The 17,549-nt window shown below is 37.8% G+C and overlaps 1 protein-coding gene across 1 annotated transcript in view; it reads left to right on the top strand.

Moving 5' to 3' along the window:
* Positions 1 to 17,549, top strand: part of Bard1 (BRCA1 associated RING domain 1) — a 66,169-nt gene that overhangs the window by 14,785 nt on the left and 33,835 nt on the right. Inside the window, exons 3-6 of the mRNA XM_028760525.1 lie at positions 102 to 250; positions 6,102 to 7,030; positions 13,984 to 14,064; positions 15,407 to 15,579. Coding sequence (XP_028616358.1) covers positions 102 to 250; positions 6,102 to 7,030; positions 13,984 to 14,064; positions 15,407 to 15,579 — 1,332 coding nt within the window. The remainder of the gene's footprint in view (positions 1 to 101; positions 251 to 6,101; positions 7,031 to 13,983; positions 14,065 to 15,406; positions 15,580 to 17,549) is intronic.

The raw sequence follows: 17,549 nt of genomic DNA, 5'->3' as shown, positions 1-17,549 counted from the left end.
GTTTTACCATTCTATGTAAAACAACCTGTTTTTTTTACTGTTCATACTCCTTAGTGTTTGGAGTTCAGATTCTGCTGAATTTTCTTTTAATCTTTTTTAAGTGATTGTATAAGTGACTGTGTTGGATCAGGATGCCCAGTGTGTTACACTCCAGCCTGGATCCTAGACCTCAAGATAAACAGACAATTGGACAGCATGATCCAGCTTTATAGTAAACTTCAAAATTTGCTACATGACAATAAAGTTTCAGGTGAGTGATATTCCTTCATTGTTTTGTTAAAGAGTGGACAAATTAATAATGATAATGAGCACACGAACGAATGGAAAAGAATTCTGAATGATACAGTTCACATTTCAAGATTAGTAGTAGTGGGTTTTTTAAAAGTCATTCTGAGAAATGAGATAATTAAGTCTAAACTTTATAGATGAGGTGCCAAGGTCCAGGGGAGTTAACTGCTCTTGTCTGCAGTCAGATGTATAGTGAATATAAAAAGCAAGAGAAGTAGAGTTCATTTCGTGATGTCAGTCCTGAGAGGATCACACTGGCTTCACACTGACTGCTTTCTGTAGTTGGAATAATTTCTGTAGACTACAGATACTATAGTGATTTTATTTATAACAGTGCTTAATTCACTTTGGTACACTGTTAGAAGATAGAATACAGTACTCTTGCAAGGATCACTTTCTAGACTGAATTAATTAGGTGTACATTTTGAAAGAGCAAAAATCTAACGCTCATTTTCTTTTCTATTTAAATGGGGGTTAATGTTTTTCAAATTGTTCTTAGACTCTGCGTATTAACTATATATCTTCGCATTGTGCTTTCTGCTGAGAACTAATTGGCTGTGAAAAGAAAGTAGTGTTTTGAATTTTCATAATTGGATGTTGCAGTTGTCTTTTCATTGACCAAATCATATTATTTTAGCATGTGTTTATAGGAGACCCTGTCTGGCAGTATACCATGAAAGATTGATAATGGCAATATAAAATTGTTGGCTTTGTGTTTTTAAGTCGTTTGTTTTTGGATTCTGATGCAGTATTGTAGCTGTCAGCTACTAGTAAAGTTGATTGAACAAAATTAAACAAGGCAAATGCTTTTAAGTGTTATTGACACTGCTTGTATTTTTAAGAATATAAGTCATACTTAACCTGTGTTTACATTGAGTTATCTGATCTTTGTGCTAGTCTCCATTTTTAATGATGAAATACTAGTATTGTGACTTACATATATTTTGTAAAGGACTTGCTTTAAAAAGTATTGTGATTATAAGACTCCAGAATATAGTGATTTCATAACTGACTACTTGGTATTGGATAACTCCTTGGAGGACACTTTTCCAACTCCCACATTCCTTAGTTTCCTGTAGTTCTTTATTTAGGGTTGAGCTCATGAGCTCGTTTTTCCCTTTCGTGCTAGCATGTCTGTTGATGTCATTGGTTAGGGGTCTTGTTTAGGCAGCTATGACAGATATGTAAATGTAAATATACACACATGTATGTATGTATATAACTTATATATGTATAAAAGCTCTGTGTGTGTGTGTGTGTGTTGTGTAACAAAGAAAAAGAGGCCATGAATTTGAAAGAAAGCAGGGTGAGAGGGTAAATAGGAGGGGTTGGAGGGAAGAAAGAGAAAGGGGGTAAATGATATAATTACAACTGTAAGAAATAAAAAAAGTATAATACAATTGTAAAATGATTATAAAAAAGAATGCATTGAGGGACTAGAGATGGCTCAGTGGGTTAAGAGCTCTTACTTCTCTGGCAGAGGCCCTGTATTCCGTTTCCTAGCGCTTAGGCCAGGCACTTGGCACCTACAACTCCTGGCTTCCGTGGATATCTATAGTCATATGCATGTGCACATAGTAATAAAATTAAATCCTAAAAAAAAAAAAAAAAAAAGAAGACTGCATTGGGGAGAAAGATGTCATTAGTTCATCTGAGTGCTTTTCTTCCTTAAGAACAGTGTCTAAGCTGGGCGGTGGTGGCGCACGCCTTTAATCCCAGCACTTGGGAGGCAGAGGCAGGCGGATTTCTGAGTTCGAGGCCAGCCTGGTCTACAGAGTGAGTTCCAGGACAGCCAGGGCTACACAGAGAAACCCTGACTTGAAAAACCAAAAAAAAGAACAGTGTCTAATGGTGTGTATTTGGTGATTGAAAAGATTGTGTGTATGATCTGTCTACCCCATATATGTACTCTATTTTGACAGTGATTTCCAGTCAAGGTCCATATGTCCTTGGCAGTGTCAGAGTTGGGAATAGAGAAGAACCAATTAATTATTTGTACAGTTATGAGCAGTACATCTCTGAAAGTTGCTTTCATTTGATTCTTATAGGTATGTCTGATTGTTAAGATTATTGGCCAAACACTAACTTGTGGGATCTACTTTTGAGAGTCATAATATTTTAACTTGCCTCTTCTCCAGTTACTATGGAATAGTGCTGAGTCACTGCAGATGCTGTAACAGAGTGACAAACTGGGCAGCTCAAGAAAAAGAATCTGACTCAGTTCTGGAGGCTTGAAGTTTGAGCTTTAGGAGTGTCCTCTCGGAGATCTGTGGCCTGTATTTGAGTTCACTTCTTGTCTTCATGTTTCATTAGGGTACCCACACCAGTGCAGCTTCATCTTGGATGATTCTGTTTAATTCAGACTTTAACTAAGATTACATTTGGGGTACCAGGTATTAGTTATGGTTTCAGCATACGGATTTAAGGAGTAGAAGGAAGTTCACAGTTTAACACATAAATAAATAATTTGACATTTTTAATAGTGATAAAATGGGGCGAGGGTGGAGTAGCCTCTGTAAGCTAACTGCCATCTGTTATGGCTCACTAGGCTGTTAGGTACCTTGGGGGTACAAAAGGAATAAGACTAGACATTTGTTATAGTGAGTGGAGGGCATTAGAGTCCTAGTATAGTTTTGTATTTTGTAGGGAGTGGAAAAACTAAATTTCAAACAAGATTCAGAGTTGGACCTGAGCCCTTTTAGAATATGTTCTTACTGTTTTCCTATTTTGAACATTTTTTTTTTGGAGGGGGGGTTGATAGGTATTTGTTAACTTGGTTAAATTAAATTGTATAAAAATTTGAAGTTTGGGACTGGAGCTGAGCATCTGCACACAGCTGTGACTGCAGCTCTGCCAGAGCTGCCAGCCTACTCTAACCGTCTGACTTGTCATGCATGCACAGTATGAGCACTTACACACACGCACACACACACACACACTTGCATAATCTAAAAGAAGAAAATAAAACTGGCAATGGGCCTTAGTTACCTTGATAGGAAATCACAGAAATGTTAGAGAAATTTATTGAATATATCTACTCAGATACCTCTGTTTTTGCAATGCAAGTTTTTGGTTTTTTTGGTTTGTTTTCTATTTTAAAGCCACATCACTATCAGCTTTCTTTCTTTCTTTCTTTTTTTTTTTTTGTTTTTGTTTTTGTTTTTTTTTTTTTTCAAGACAGGGTTTCTCTATGTAGCCCTGGCTGTCCTGGAACTCACTCTAGACCAGGCTGACCTGGAACTCAGAAATCTACCTGCGTCGTCTGCCTCCCAAGTGCTGGGACTAAAGGCGTGTGCCACCACCGCCTGACCAGCTTTCTTTCTAATATTCTTCCCAAAACAAGCCAGCTTTGAAGGGTGTTCGGCTTTTCAGTTGTAAGTTTTTTTTCCCTCTAGAGTAGCTCCCTTTGCTTCTCTATAGTTTATTTCGTACATGTATTGAGGGCCTGTGTTAGTTTAGTGCAGACTTCTAAAACCAAATTTAAATGATAGAAAGTGAAATGTTTTATTAGTAGAAGGAACCAGGAATTGGGAACAAGTGAGGGCTCCTCTTCTTGTAGTAAGAAAATAATCTCTCACCTTAATAAAGATAATGATATGAGACTGAGTGATTCCTGAAGCCTGACTAACTCCAAATGACTTAAATGCTCACGTGGAAGACGATAAACCAAGTGGAGGGTCAGCAGCTCTCACATTTTCTCTATCTTTAAACAAAAACTTGTAGTACATTATCTATCTTCCCAATGAACCTTGTTACTTGCATTTACTATAAGCTACATAATTACTGTAATTGAGGTGGGTAATTAGGAAGAGCCTGTCAGCTCATGGACACGGTGCATGGTGTATTGGCGATGGAGCTGACTTACAGGAAGCTGTGTTAAGATGAGCTTCTAAACATTTCCACAGATTTTCCTTGGTTCAGTGTACTTTAAAGAGAAGAGGTGGTCATATTTTTCTGATGGCCATTTATGGGTAATTTTACCTTATTCTTTATAACAATCTTCTTTCTACTAATAGAGGTAAATTTAAAGTTTCTATTTTCCCTTGAACCTATCATGTGAAACAGCTCTTGCAGGTGCTGGTCACGTTTGTGGAATGTATTGGTGCTGGTGACATTAAAATAAAGAACCTTGATTATGGTTTCATAGATCACAATTTGCGTTTCTCTTCTAGTTTTGGGAGAGATGCTGGTCCTTCTGAAGTGATTACTTAGTGTTTCATATATGTTATGACTTTTTATTATCGATGAAGATGAATACTTGGATAGCCACGTAGCTGTTGTTATTTTAAATAGATCTAAATGCATTTTAACTTATTTTAACTTACAGAATAATTGTTCTTCAGGTGTTAATGTCACACAGATGGTATACAAAGTACTTCCCTTTGATTTATTTTTTTTTAAAGTAAGGAACTAGCTAGTCAGATTTTTCAACTTCTGTTGTGTAACTTACAATAGAGAATCATTTGGAAAGCACAATGTACATCGTTATAATCCTTTGATGTAGATTAACGATAGGGAAATCACATTTTCTAATTGCTTCTCTTTTCTACGCTTATTATTAAATTTTGAGGAAAAAAAAATCCTTGACTACGCAGCTCCTTAGTAACACACGTATCTCTCTCTGCTCCTTGATTCATAGTATATTCTAAAATATTTAAATTCAGAGAATAAGATTTTTTTTTAAGTGTCATCATTTAGAAATTTGCTATGCAGAGGCAGGACCAATGTTTTCTTCCTGAAATGAATATAATAATTTATCAAGCTTAGAAGCATTCACCCATAAAACAGTTGTAGCTGTTAATACTATGATTTATGTTCTAGCAACTGAGTTGTTTTGCTTTTCAGTTTTATCTTAGATGTGCTGCTTAAAATCCAAAATTTACAGTTATTGTTTGTGTTTTTGCTTGCTTAGTTAGAGCAAGTGGTGTGATTAAAGTCTCCAGGCAAAGGTGTTAGTGCATGGTAATCAATAGAATGATTGCGTGCATATAAATTACATAGTTGTGCACTCTTTATTTGCTCTTTTATAAGTTAGGGAACATGCTGCTGAGGTGAAATTTGGTATTTTTTTAGATTTGGGGTTTTTAGTTGATTGAATGTGTTGTGTTATCACTGCTTAATTTTCTTTAGCTGCCCAGTTCTACTTTTTATTATAAACACAGAGAAATCAAGATTTGACTTGTTTTCCATTGAAAATGTCATCATCTGCATTTAAAATAATAAATTAAAACCAAATACAACTTTTCACAGACGACTGGAGGATTAACCTTTAAGTCTTTGTAATCCTGAGGCCTTCTTAAGAAGCAATCCCTGCTAACATTTCATTTTGACCTTTCTCTAGACTAGAGATTGTATCAGAAGTGGCTTGGTTTTTAAATGTACTTATCACTGCAGAAGAAAGACCTTGCTGAGTTTAAACATCTAGTCTCTTTATGAATGGACATCTCATTCTTAGGATTTTCAAGATTCTGTCTCAGTAACACTGTAGACCATGTGGCTTCTTCAGAGTATAGTCCAAATGCTGTTATTGTTAGGCAGGGTCATGTGTGACATTCCTGCAGAGTTAAAAACTACTTACTTGTGTTTCATTTCCTCTTCCTTACCTAGGGTGCTTTTTACCTGGTGGCTGTGTTTATAAGATGGGAGGTGAAAGAAGAGACAAAGGAAGCAATTCTAGGCATTTAGGAATTGGTGGTCGAGCAGTAGAGGAATAAAATGTAACACTCCTTAGAGAACAGAAAGCCGAATTCATCAGTAGCTCAAGGTGGAGAAATTAATCCTCATAGCATGTTTCTTTTCCTTTTTTCTGTCAGATTCAAAAGACGACAAATCTAGGGCAAGTTTATTTGGTGATGCAGAAAGGAAGAATTCAATAAAAATGTGGTTTAGCCCTCGAAGTAAGAAGGTTAGATATGTTGTGAATAAAGTGTCAGTACAAACCCAGCCTCAAAAGACAAAGGATGACAAAGCCCAGGAAGCCTCAGTGTATGAATTTGTTTCTGCAACTCCCCCTGTGGTTGCTTCTAAGAGGGCTAAAACAGCTTCTAGAACATCTGCAAAAAAGCATCCGAAGAAGTCTGTAGCTAAGACCAACCAAGAGGGGAATTTCAGGCCAGAAAAAAAGGATAGTAGATTTGATTCCAAAGAGGAGCTGAAGGAAGAGAAGGTTGTCTCCTATAGCCAAACGCCAGCTATTAAGAGTCCACGGGTAAATGGCGAAATCGACTTATTAGCAAGTGGCTCTGTTGTAGAATCTGAATGTTCTGGAAGCTTGACTGAAGTCTCTTTACCATTGGCGGAACATATAGTGTCTCCAGACACTGTGAGCAAGAGTGAAGAGACTCCGGAGAAGAAGGTCTGTGTGAAAGATCTTCGCTCAGTAGGGAATAATGGAAATCGCAAAGGCTGCCAAAGGCCTCCCACTTCTACTTCTAAGAACTGTGGGAGCAATGTTCTGAGCACCAGCAGAGACATCAGTGAGCCAACATTGCTTGCAGAAAACGTAGTGTTGGTTGACTGTTCCTCACTGCCTTCAGGCCGACTTCAGGTTGATGTCACACTCAGGAGAAAGAGTAATGCATCAGATGATAGCCTTTCACCGGGCACACCCCCACCTCTGCTGAACAATTCAACTCACAGACAAATGATGTCAAGCCCCTCCACAGTGAAGCTGTCTTCTGGTATTCCAACTGGGAAAAGAAATCACAGAGGAGAGACCTTACTTCATATTGCTTCTATTAAGGTAGGCTGCCTACTCTGATCTTGGAATGAGACTAGATTGTTTGGCTCTTACTATAGCAAATACTTGAGATAATAAGAGTAACAACTTAATTTATCTTACAGAATTGGAAGTTTCAATTTGTGCCCAGTAGGTTCTGTTGCTTTGAACTTGTCATGGTAGATGCCTGTTGTAGAACATCTGTGTGTCCCCCTCCCTGCACTGCACCATCCATGAGAAGAAAGAGGTGATAAGGAAGGGGTGGGGATCCCATCCCCTCCTCATGGGCAGTGACTTGGAAAGCGTACTGTAAAAGATAGAGGTGAGAGGCTGTGGGAATGGAACCATGCCGTTAGCTACATGCTAGGCATCCTCTACTCTGAGCAAGGCAAATATTTGAAGTTAACCCTGGTTCTGCTTCATTTGATTTCTGTTAAGCCTGACTTAGAAAATTAATAGCTTTGGTCATTTCTTGTCATGTGTATAAAATATGTATATGCACACATAAACTATTGTAATGTTGTTAATGCTTCCCAGACTTACCTAGTTAATAATTATTATGCACCATTCAGTTTTCTATTAGTAAGATTGAGGCTGATGTAGTTTCTATGTCTCTCCCGGGAATTTTCAGACCACAAACCAAGCATTCCCTTAATTTGGTAGAGAATGTTATTCCAACTATGAGAAAAGTTTACTTTTATTAATGAGGATCTCTAGAGCCTAGCGTCTAGGCCAGGGCTCAATAAACTCTTAGGGGGCTTGCTAGAGAAGGTGTTCTTGACTTTACAAACTATATAGTATGTGCCTTATATTACTCTAGAACAGAAATAGCCATAGACAACAAGTAAACCAATTAACACTTGACATGAAAATTCAGGTGACTCACCCACAAACTGTAGATTATATTCTGTTGTCCTAGGCATGGAAAAAAGACAAAGCAGAACAAGCAGGAACATTGGGATATGATGGTGTCCTGGTGACTTTTCTTCATTGATGTGTGCATTGTGTTAGTTTTTCTAGAACCTAATTATCTGATATTGTTATTAGTTGACTTATTCTCATTTGCTATATTTAAATATGCATTGGTTTATATTTTTTTTTAGATCATTAATTAACAATCATGTTCTTTTAAAGTTTTTTTGTGAGCCGAATGTGTATTCCCACTTGTTTGATTTTTGTTTGTTTTTATAATTCTGGGAAACACACAGGGCCTTCCTCAGGCACTCTACCAATAGCTGAGTTTTCAGCTTGTGTTTGAATTTGATAAATATGATTTGGGAGGAAAAAAATATCAGTGGGCTTATCATTGTTGTTACCTTTTTAGAAATAGTTTTTATTTAATTCTCACCTTAATTTTTTTTATTTATAACAAGAATCAATTATTTAGATATACGAGGAAGCCAAACACTATAGTTCTGTAGCCTTATTTTAGCTGCATGTTTACCTAGTTCAGAAAAAGATTTGCATGGGCCTTAATATTACAGCTACCATAAAATGGAGCAAGGAGCAGGGACAGGTGTTTCTTGGCACAGTGAATTCAGATTTGGTGACCTGTAAGGCAGCCAGGCCAACAGAGGGGAGATAGTGGGTTTATGCAAGTCCAGAAAGAAGGCCTCCCCGGGCTGCTGCTGTGCTTGTTGCTTTTCTCAACGGCACATAGGTGGATTTGCGGCTACCACAGTTCATGCTACTTGTGATGGTTAATCTTGATTATCACCCTTTTTGGAGCCCGGTCAAGTGGTTTACACCTGTAACCTTAGTATTCAGGAAGCTGAGGCAAGAGTATTACTGTGAATTGAAGGACAACTTGGATTATGTAGCTAGTGCAAGGCTAGCCAGAGCACAAAATAAACACTTCTTTCCAGTCATTCCACTCCTGATACCAGCGTCTCTCTTAGTCAGTGTTCTGTTGCTGTGAAGAGACACCATGACCAAGACAGTTCTTATAAAACATTTATTTGGAGACGTACTTACAGTTTCAGTGTTAGTCCATAATTATTGTGGCTGGAAGCAGACAGGCATGTGCTAGAGGAGTAGCTTGAGAGCTTTACTTTGAGATCCACAGGCATCAGAAAGACAGACAGACAGACAGACAGACAGAGAAACACACAGAGACAGAGAACATGAGCCTATCAGGGCCTTTTTATAAATTTAAACTGTCACACATTTTACTACCTGATCCACATTGACTTGTAGTCACGTCACAGTGTAAAGTGCATTTAATCCAATTTCAGATGTTGCCATAGTCTTTCAGTCTCAACACTGTTTAAAAGTCTAGGAGTCTTTTCTGGGACTCAAGACAATCTCTGAACTGCAATCCCCTGTAAAATCAGCTTCAAAAACTACCAACATACAATGGCACAAAATGTATATTACCATTTTAAGGGGGAGAGTAGGGGACACAGTGAAGAAATACTGGACCAAAGCAACACTGAATCCCAGTAGGCCAGACTCCACATTCTGACTCTCCATGTCTGATGTAAAGGCGCTCTTCAGATCTCCGACTCCTTTCAGCTTTGTTGACTGCAGCACACTGGACTGGTTCTACTCCCAGTCTGCAGCTCTCCTTGCCAGATGTCACTACACCTTCCACATCTTGGGGTCTCCAATTCAATCCAGGCTTCATGCAATGACTTCCTTAGGACTGCATGCAGGTTCTGCCACATGCCTAGCCTCAAAGGCTCTCCTTAATGGAGAAAGAAGAATCCATACCCCTTGACCCTAGAGCTAGAACCTTGTGGCTAAAGCTGTCAGGTTCTGACACCTGAGAAGTAACCCTCTTTGACGTACATTTTCATAGGCTTTGTCTTAATGATTTCTAGACTGAGGAAATAAATGCCTTAGGCTTGTCCCTTCACAGGTTGCAGGATTAAGGTGGAGGGAGTCTTATCTTGAGATTCCATTTAGCAGCAAGCTTTCTAAGACGTTACTTGTTGGGCACCAGACTTGGCCCCAGCATTACACTCCTGGTGCTCTTTTCTCCTCAAACTATGTGGTTTATACTTGTCTTTGCTTCACTTGCTCCTTTTCATTATAGGTCTGTGTAATAGTGATCACTAATAACCACACAAGAAGTCAATACAAGGCTATCCTGAAATCTCTGCTTGTGCCATTAATCCAAAAACTCTTCGTTTTAGCCCCTTGCAATTTTTAGGAAACGAGAAGAAAGTAGCCATATTCTTTGCCAGTATGTCACAACAATGCGGCCAGCTAATACTAGTTTTTCCTTCTGAAACCTTTCAAGTATTTCACATCCCCTCAGCACAGTTATCCATGCTTCAGCTAAGATGGTCTTTTAAGCATAGCTTAAAGCATTCAACTGATTCTTTTAGTCCAGAGTTCCAAAGTCTTCCATATTCCTCCAAACAACAACATGGTCAGGTCTGTCACAGCAATATCCCAGTCCTTGGTAGCACCTTCTGTTTTAGAGACACCTACGGTATTAGTAAAACACACCTGTGTGTCTATGAAACAGATAATAAGATAATCCAGTCTTTAGAGGAAGTTGGTCATTGACAGTGTATCCTTACAGGCATATCTTACTCTAGCCCTTTTTCCTGTTATTTCTACTCCTCTCTGCCCCCTAGTTGCCATGATATGAATTGCTCTATGCTCTGTGCCACAATGGACCAAGCCCCAAGGACAAAAGAAAACTTTTGGTCACAGTGTTGCAGTAGTAAGCAACACAGAAGCGATTGATTGTCCTTCAACAAGTAGATTTTCTGAGATGTGTAAGACTCTGGCATTCCATGATGTTATGCAGACGTAATAGATGTTAGTATGTCAGCTTGAAGTCGAGGTGCTGAGAATCTGATGAATTCTAATTTTGAGTAGACAGACAGTCACTGAGAGGCTCTGTTTCAGAGTATGGCTTTAAAACTCATACTTCCAGTCAGTCCTGTTACATTGTATGTGAAGTCATGCTACTTTGTTTCCTTTATACTAGCTTCCTGAGAAAGTAAAAGAGCAAACTGAGATCTGTGACATGTTCAAGATTTTGTTTCTGGAGCATCACATGGAGTCAGCATCTAATACCTTCAGTTGGTCCCTCACCTCTGCCACTGTAATACTAGTAACTGTTTGTAGCATTGAGTTGTTAGGATTATTTGTTTATGAAATTACTTTCTTCTGTAAATTTTAAGAAGCCAGAGAACTGTTTACCATATTGCAGAATTCCATTCATAAAGGTCATTTTGTTTTCTCTTTTAAAAATGACATCTATCTTAGTTAGGGTTTCATTGCTGTGAGGAAACACTATGGCCATAACTCTTATAAAGGACAACATTTAGTAGGGGCTGGCTTATAGTTTCAGAGCTTTAGTGCATTATTATCATGGAAAGAAGCATGGCCGTGTGCAGGCAGACATGGTGCCGGAGAAAGAGCTGAGAGTTTTACATCTTGATCCACAGGCAGCAGGAGAATTGTATCATTCTGAGCATAGCCTGATCATAGGAGACCTCAAAGCCCACCCCACAGCGACACACTCCATCCAGCAAGATCACGCCTCCTGGTAGTGCCACTCCCTATGGGCCACGCATTCATACACATGAGTCTATTGGGCTATATTCAAACCCACATCTAATTGCTGAATGGGGTAAAGCTTTAACTGTCTGGTCAGCTGCCAGTTTTAATGAAAACTTAACTATGATGATTAAGTAAATTTTATTGTACTTAATTGTAATGTCCTAATGTTTTTATGAAGATTTTTTTTTAGTGGTATTTTTGAAGAGCCAGGATTCTAGTAGAGGAAAGGAAATTTGTTTGTATGCTTTTAGAAACTTATTGTATGTTGCTGGAATATGCACATATTCACAATATGTGAGACCATATGAAGAATCTTTCTTTTTACTACAAAGTTGCAGATATACAAATTCACTTGGACACATACTTCTTTATTTTGGGGACTTTAAAGTATTACTTGAAAATACCCAAAGCATTTAAAATTTCTTACAAGTCTTCGTAAATACTTTCTTCAGATGATTCTTTTTTCTCAGGGCTTTAAGGAAATCTCAATTATTTTTTTAAGTTGTAAGGAATGAGAGAGTGCTTCTACTAAAAAAAAAATAATAATTCTCTTAGAGAAGAAAGTAATTTAAAGCAACAAGAAGCAGAAGTTAATTTATTTCCTGGAAACTTTATATTGGTGCAAACTCACCCAGTTACTGCAGACCCCTCCTAGTTATCATAATTTTATTTATGTGCATGACATTACATTGACATGAAGTAGAAAGATGAAAATAAGACAAAATTTTTAGTATTAGGGAGAAGAAAGCAGCTTGGGTTTAAAAAGCTAGCAGTTTGCTAATCAGCTGTATGTTTTAGGGGTAGATTATTAATAGAGCCCTGCCTTTGATGATACTCAGAAATGACATGAAAGCAAAGCAGAGAGCCTAGGAGTCAGTCTGTTCATGTCTCAAATGCTGACACTTAGTTGGTTCCTGTTGACGTTCATGTGTGACTTTTGCTGTCTGTCTGTCTTTTTTTTTTAAATTTATTACCCTCAAAGAGCTGGTTTTGTTTTGCTTGCCATTACTGATAACAATTTTAGGAGAGTTTAACAGACTTCATCCCACTGTATAAATGCTATTCCTCTCCCTAATGCTTTAAGTTGCTTTTAAAAGGAGATAATTTTTTTTTTAATAGCTGGAGATTTTTTTCTTTAAAGGCTTTAAGGATTGACCAATACTTAGGTAATCAAGAATGGTAGATCGATGCCAAGTCCTTCCATCCACATTCATGGGGAATGCATGTGACATAGAGCCTGCAGTGTTTTGTAGTTTGGAAATTGTGTTCCTGGACAAAGGAATAGAAAGTAGGGTTGGGGTGTTAGACGGTGGTAGAGGACATGCTTTTAGTAGCATGCACAGAATTTGGAGAGGCGAGATTATACAAGCCCAATTCCCAACCCTATCTCCTTTGTTAAAGGCTAGCAACAGATGGACTCTTACTGACCAGACCATTTTACATTTTCCTTCACTTCACTCGCCTATATTAGGATTTACTTAGATAAAGATACAGAAGACACAGAAGGCTCAGAATCGGAAAAAGACTTAATTTTCATGTCATTTAATAATTAAAAATGTCTTAGCTGGAAGGAAGAATGAATATTGTCTCCAGTCCTTTGTGTTGTCTTACTTACTTACATTATGTTGTTCCTCTCCTTTGAAAGCAGGCTCTGATACTACAATAAAGTGACTGCTGTTCTCTATTTTTCCTTCTTCCTTTTGCCCTCCCTGTGTCTGAGCCACTGTTGAAAAGTTACTACATGAGCCTCTAGAGAAAGATGGAAACTTACTCAGCTAGTAAGAAAGACATGTAAAGAATATCTTGGATTTGATGGAAGCTCTATTTCCTACCGTTCAGTTAGCTGATAATGGGTAATGGTTTTAGTTTCAAAGCAGAGGATAAAATTTAAATGCTGATTTTGAGTGTTGTTTGACTGTTTCTCTCAATCCCTCTACCACCATTTTAAATAGCAACTGTTTCTGCCATGAAGATACCTTTGGTATAAATAAAGTGAATATAAACTAAGTTAGTGACTTAGGGTGAATAGAGTAACTGCCAATAAAACTACTTTTTGGCAGTTTTCACATTGGTTTCATTGGCTAACTTGTTGGCTGTAAAAAGCTTTATTTATTTTAATGCTCAGAAATTATTTTGATATATGTTCAAAATGGCAGTTTTGCAAATGAAACGATGACTTGAAATTTAGGATAGGCTTTGGCTTCATTTTGTACCTTGCATTTCCAGTGTGGCTTGCTAGAAATATTCGAGTACAGACCAAACAACTTGGCATCTCAGGACATTAGAGACAGATAGTATTTCTTGGCTCATGAGCAGTAGTCAGGGAGTAAAGGGAAAGATTTCTTTGACTTGAAGAAGACAGAATCTTTATAATAGAGCCCCAGTAGCCTCATGTCATTCATGATATATTTTAATATCCTTTAATTTTTTTTTTTTTGTTGTTATTCTACCAGGGTGATATACCTTCTGTTGAATACCTCTTGCAAAATGGAAACGACCCAAATGTTAAAGACCATGCTGGATGGACACCGTTGGTAGTTTTCCTTTGTATATTTTTGCAGTGTTGCAACCTCTTTGTTTTGCTCGTTCTTTTTATGCTTATGCTTCTAGTTTATGGTTTGTGGTTGTTCGTATATCATGCTCTGCCACCAACACTCTTTTTAGTCTGAAGAATTTATGCTTTGACCAAGTATGAAAAGAAAGTTATTTTTCATGTAGCTTTTCAGTTGTGACAGGAAAGTAATTGGCTACCTTTTGAGTACTTTTAGATATAGGACTCCAGTTTCACTGCATTGTTGGAAGTCAGCTCACGTGTGGAGGTAACAGTTACAGTGGACATGAGGCTGCGCTGTGCAGCATTCTGTGCCACTGGAACCAAATAGATTTTGGTTTCCTGGGTCAGAGTAGTCAGAAGGATAGGATAACCAGGGAGTACTTGGATCTTGCCTTACACTCTATTCTTTTGCAGAAGCAGAAGTAGAAGGCTTTGTTCTAAACATTTAAAAATGTCTGTTCATGATTGCTTCACATTGTAATGTAAAGAATATTCTGGAAAAAGAATGGAAAACGTACTTGGAAACAGTTTCAACATGTGTTAATGAAGACTGTAAGCATTGGGTTAGAATGCAGCCCAGAAGTGTTCACAAAGGGAGGTCTTTATCTTGTAGACTAGAATTTCAGCATAGAAATGAGTCTCATCAGGCCAGATACAAAATGGCTTAAAGGTATACTATATAAATATGTTAAAATAAATATGTAGTATATATAGGATGACTTCTTGCCAAATTCTTAAGCCAAGAGGTCTTAATCTGGATTCAGTTCATTGTGTTCCACAGTCTAGCTAACATGGTAAAGGAATATTAGCTGTTGCACTTAGTCATGTTCCTTCTCTTGACACTGACACCAGATTCCCAGTAGTGTCTATCAGCAAAGAGATTTATATGTCTTGTAGATCGTCCTAGGATGTCACTCTGTGGGGTGATTATGTGTAAACATTGGTGTACAGTTTGGTGTGTGGACAAAGCACTTAGTTCTCTTGAGCCTTGGCGAATTCTCAATCTCTGTTTGTTTATCTAATGTTGTAATGTTATTGTAGAAGAATGTAGAAGCTGTGGTTGCTCTAAAGCACAGGTTTTCAAGCAAAGCATGTGATCCAAGGCTATCCTTTTCCATGGAGTACATGGATTTTCACCACTGCGTATTTTCCCATGAAAATGACCATAAGTGGCTTTGACTCTGTCAATAGCCAGACAATAGTTACATAAGACTAAGGTGACCGACTTGAGGTTCCCACAGATTCCTCTAATGTGTACTTATTAATTCACTGTTTTCCCATCTTCTTCCCTCTTCCCCTATTTGAAACTTTGTTTGGATTAGCATGAAGCCTGCAGTCATGGACACCTGAAGGTAGTGGAGCTGCTGCTCCAGCATAATGCCTTGGTGAACACCACTGGTTATCAGAATGACTCACCACTCCACGATGCCGCCAAGAATGGCCACATCGATATCGTCAAGGTGTTACTGTCCCACGGTGCTTCCAGAAATGCTGTGTAAGTATCCAATTTTCAAAATAGATTTGTGTTCCTAAATGAAAGTGTGTACTGAAGCATAACTACCTTGTGTCTTCCATAGCTGAAGTTAGATGTGCTGATCAGGGTTGTGTTTAGAATCCACACTCATGCTTTCTTCCTCAAAATTCACACATTTCTGGGAGATTTATTCTCTTCAGAAACAATTTCAAACACATTTATAGACCTTAGTGGTTATATTCTGTAGATTGAGTCATATGTAATGAAAATTAGATATTTAATTTTTTGATACTTAATAAAAATTTGATGTTTAGTTTTTTGTGGTACTTAATACTTAAGACTTATTTTAAATGTTCTGTTATCCCTTTCTGCATATTAGTCCAGCAAAAGTTAAAGTATATGAGAATTCAGATATTAGATGTGCAGTTGAATTATCTCCCAGATTTTTCACATTATTTAAATGAGGCTCTGAGCAAATTGTTTTGCAGTGTCAGGGCACAGAGGAGCATTAGCGAATGCTGGCGGCTGCATCTTCAGATTGCTATTGTCAAGAGGATTGCAAGCAAATGCCGTATGCAGATTTTATATCTTTAATCTGTAACTTGGCTCCTGTCTCCCTATATGTTATTTTACTCTTTTCAGTTAATTAGGCAGTTGAAATGAAAATGCAAGAATTGCTTCTTTGTGCCCTCATTGCTTTGTAGGCTTCAAAAGAGCACAACAGCCTTACCTTGGTAGAGAGATAAGAACGAACCACAACATACAGATCCTCTGACTTGTAATTTTAATAGGTAGTCACTTAACACAATTGAAAAACAATTTACTAATGAAGAATATAACATACCCTAGTACATTTAGCTTCAGCAAGCTTATTAGCCCTTCTTAATTTCTCTGCACAAGTTATAAGGTAGTTGGATCAAACTCTAGGAAAGATTGTGTGTGTGTGTGTGTGTATGTATGTATGTATGTATGTATGTGTATATATTCCCACCTATCTGTGTGTGTGTGTATTTTTTTTTGTTTCTGTCTCTGTATTTGTATACAGGAATTTCATAGAGGTAAAATATAACTATGTGCAGACCTTATAGATATGACCCTCCTGGGGGTGTAGTAAGCCATTTGATAGAGCAACTGGTTGCTTGGGCGAGGTGAAACAGAGTAGCTTCCATCCTAGGGTTCTTAAATCAGCCGTGACTACTTTAATGAATGGAGCGCTGGTCATGTTAGAGAACCCAGCTTTTATTTGTGACTCCATTATTGACTTTATAGCTTCAGGCAGGTTAATTTCTGTGCTTTGGTGTCCTCACCTATAAAACATGGTGCTGCCTGCTGCTTTTCTATTTCTTCAGAGCATAGCGAGGATTAATGAGCCAAAACACAGAGCCTGTCTTGTGGTTTGTACACCATGATTCTTCACTGCACGTGAGGATTTGGTAGTATACAAGGAGTAGGCTCGAGGAAGGGATCCAGTCTGCCTTTATTGGTACTTTCTCAGAGTTCAGGTGCCATTTTGTCATGAGTTGCCTGACCTAGCAAAGTGACACAACTAGGTGTAGTTAGTTTCTGTCTGGTATTCAGGGGCCAGTAGTTATCTATATCTGTGAGGCACTTGGAAATCATCACTCAGAAATAAAGTCTTCAAAGGCACTTAATTTTTTACTAATTTAAATAGCCACATGTGTCTATTGGAGGATTTATTAGGCAAGAGAAATTGAGATTGATGGTGGATAAAGGATAATAGGATAGCTGAAAGTGTCAATTTAATATGGTGTGATTGCTGTCAATAAACATTCTTTCTTTTGTAGACTCCTGGTTATTGTAAAATACTCTCCTTTTGTAGCGTTTGTGTGTGTTAATTGTGTATGAGCTGTTGTTCACTTAGATATCAGTGTTCTGTTGGTTTCCTTTTCAAATTCTTTTTCTTTAATTCATCCCCCATACTGGATAAGTGTGTGTTGAATTAAACTTTGTAGTCATGTTAAACACTATAC

Source organism: Grammomys surdaster, unplaced genomic scaffold (assembly GCF_004785775.1).
Source record: "Grammomys surdaster isolate TR1022 unplaced genomic scaffold, NIH_TR_1.0 126546, whole genome shotgun sequence".
NCBI lineage: Eukaryota > Metazoa > Chordata > Mammalia > Rodentia > Muridae > Grammomys > Grammomys surdaster.
This window is presented reverse-complemented; position numbering and strand designations above follow the sequence as displayed.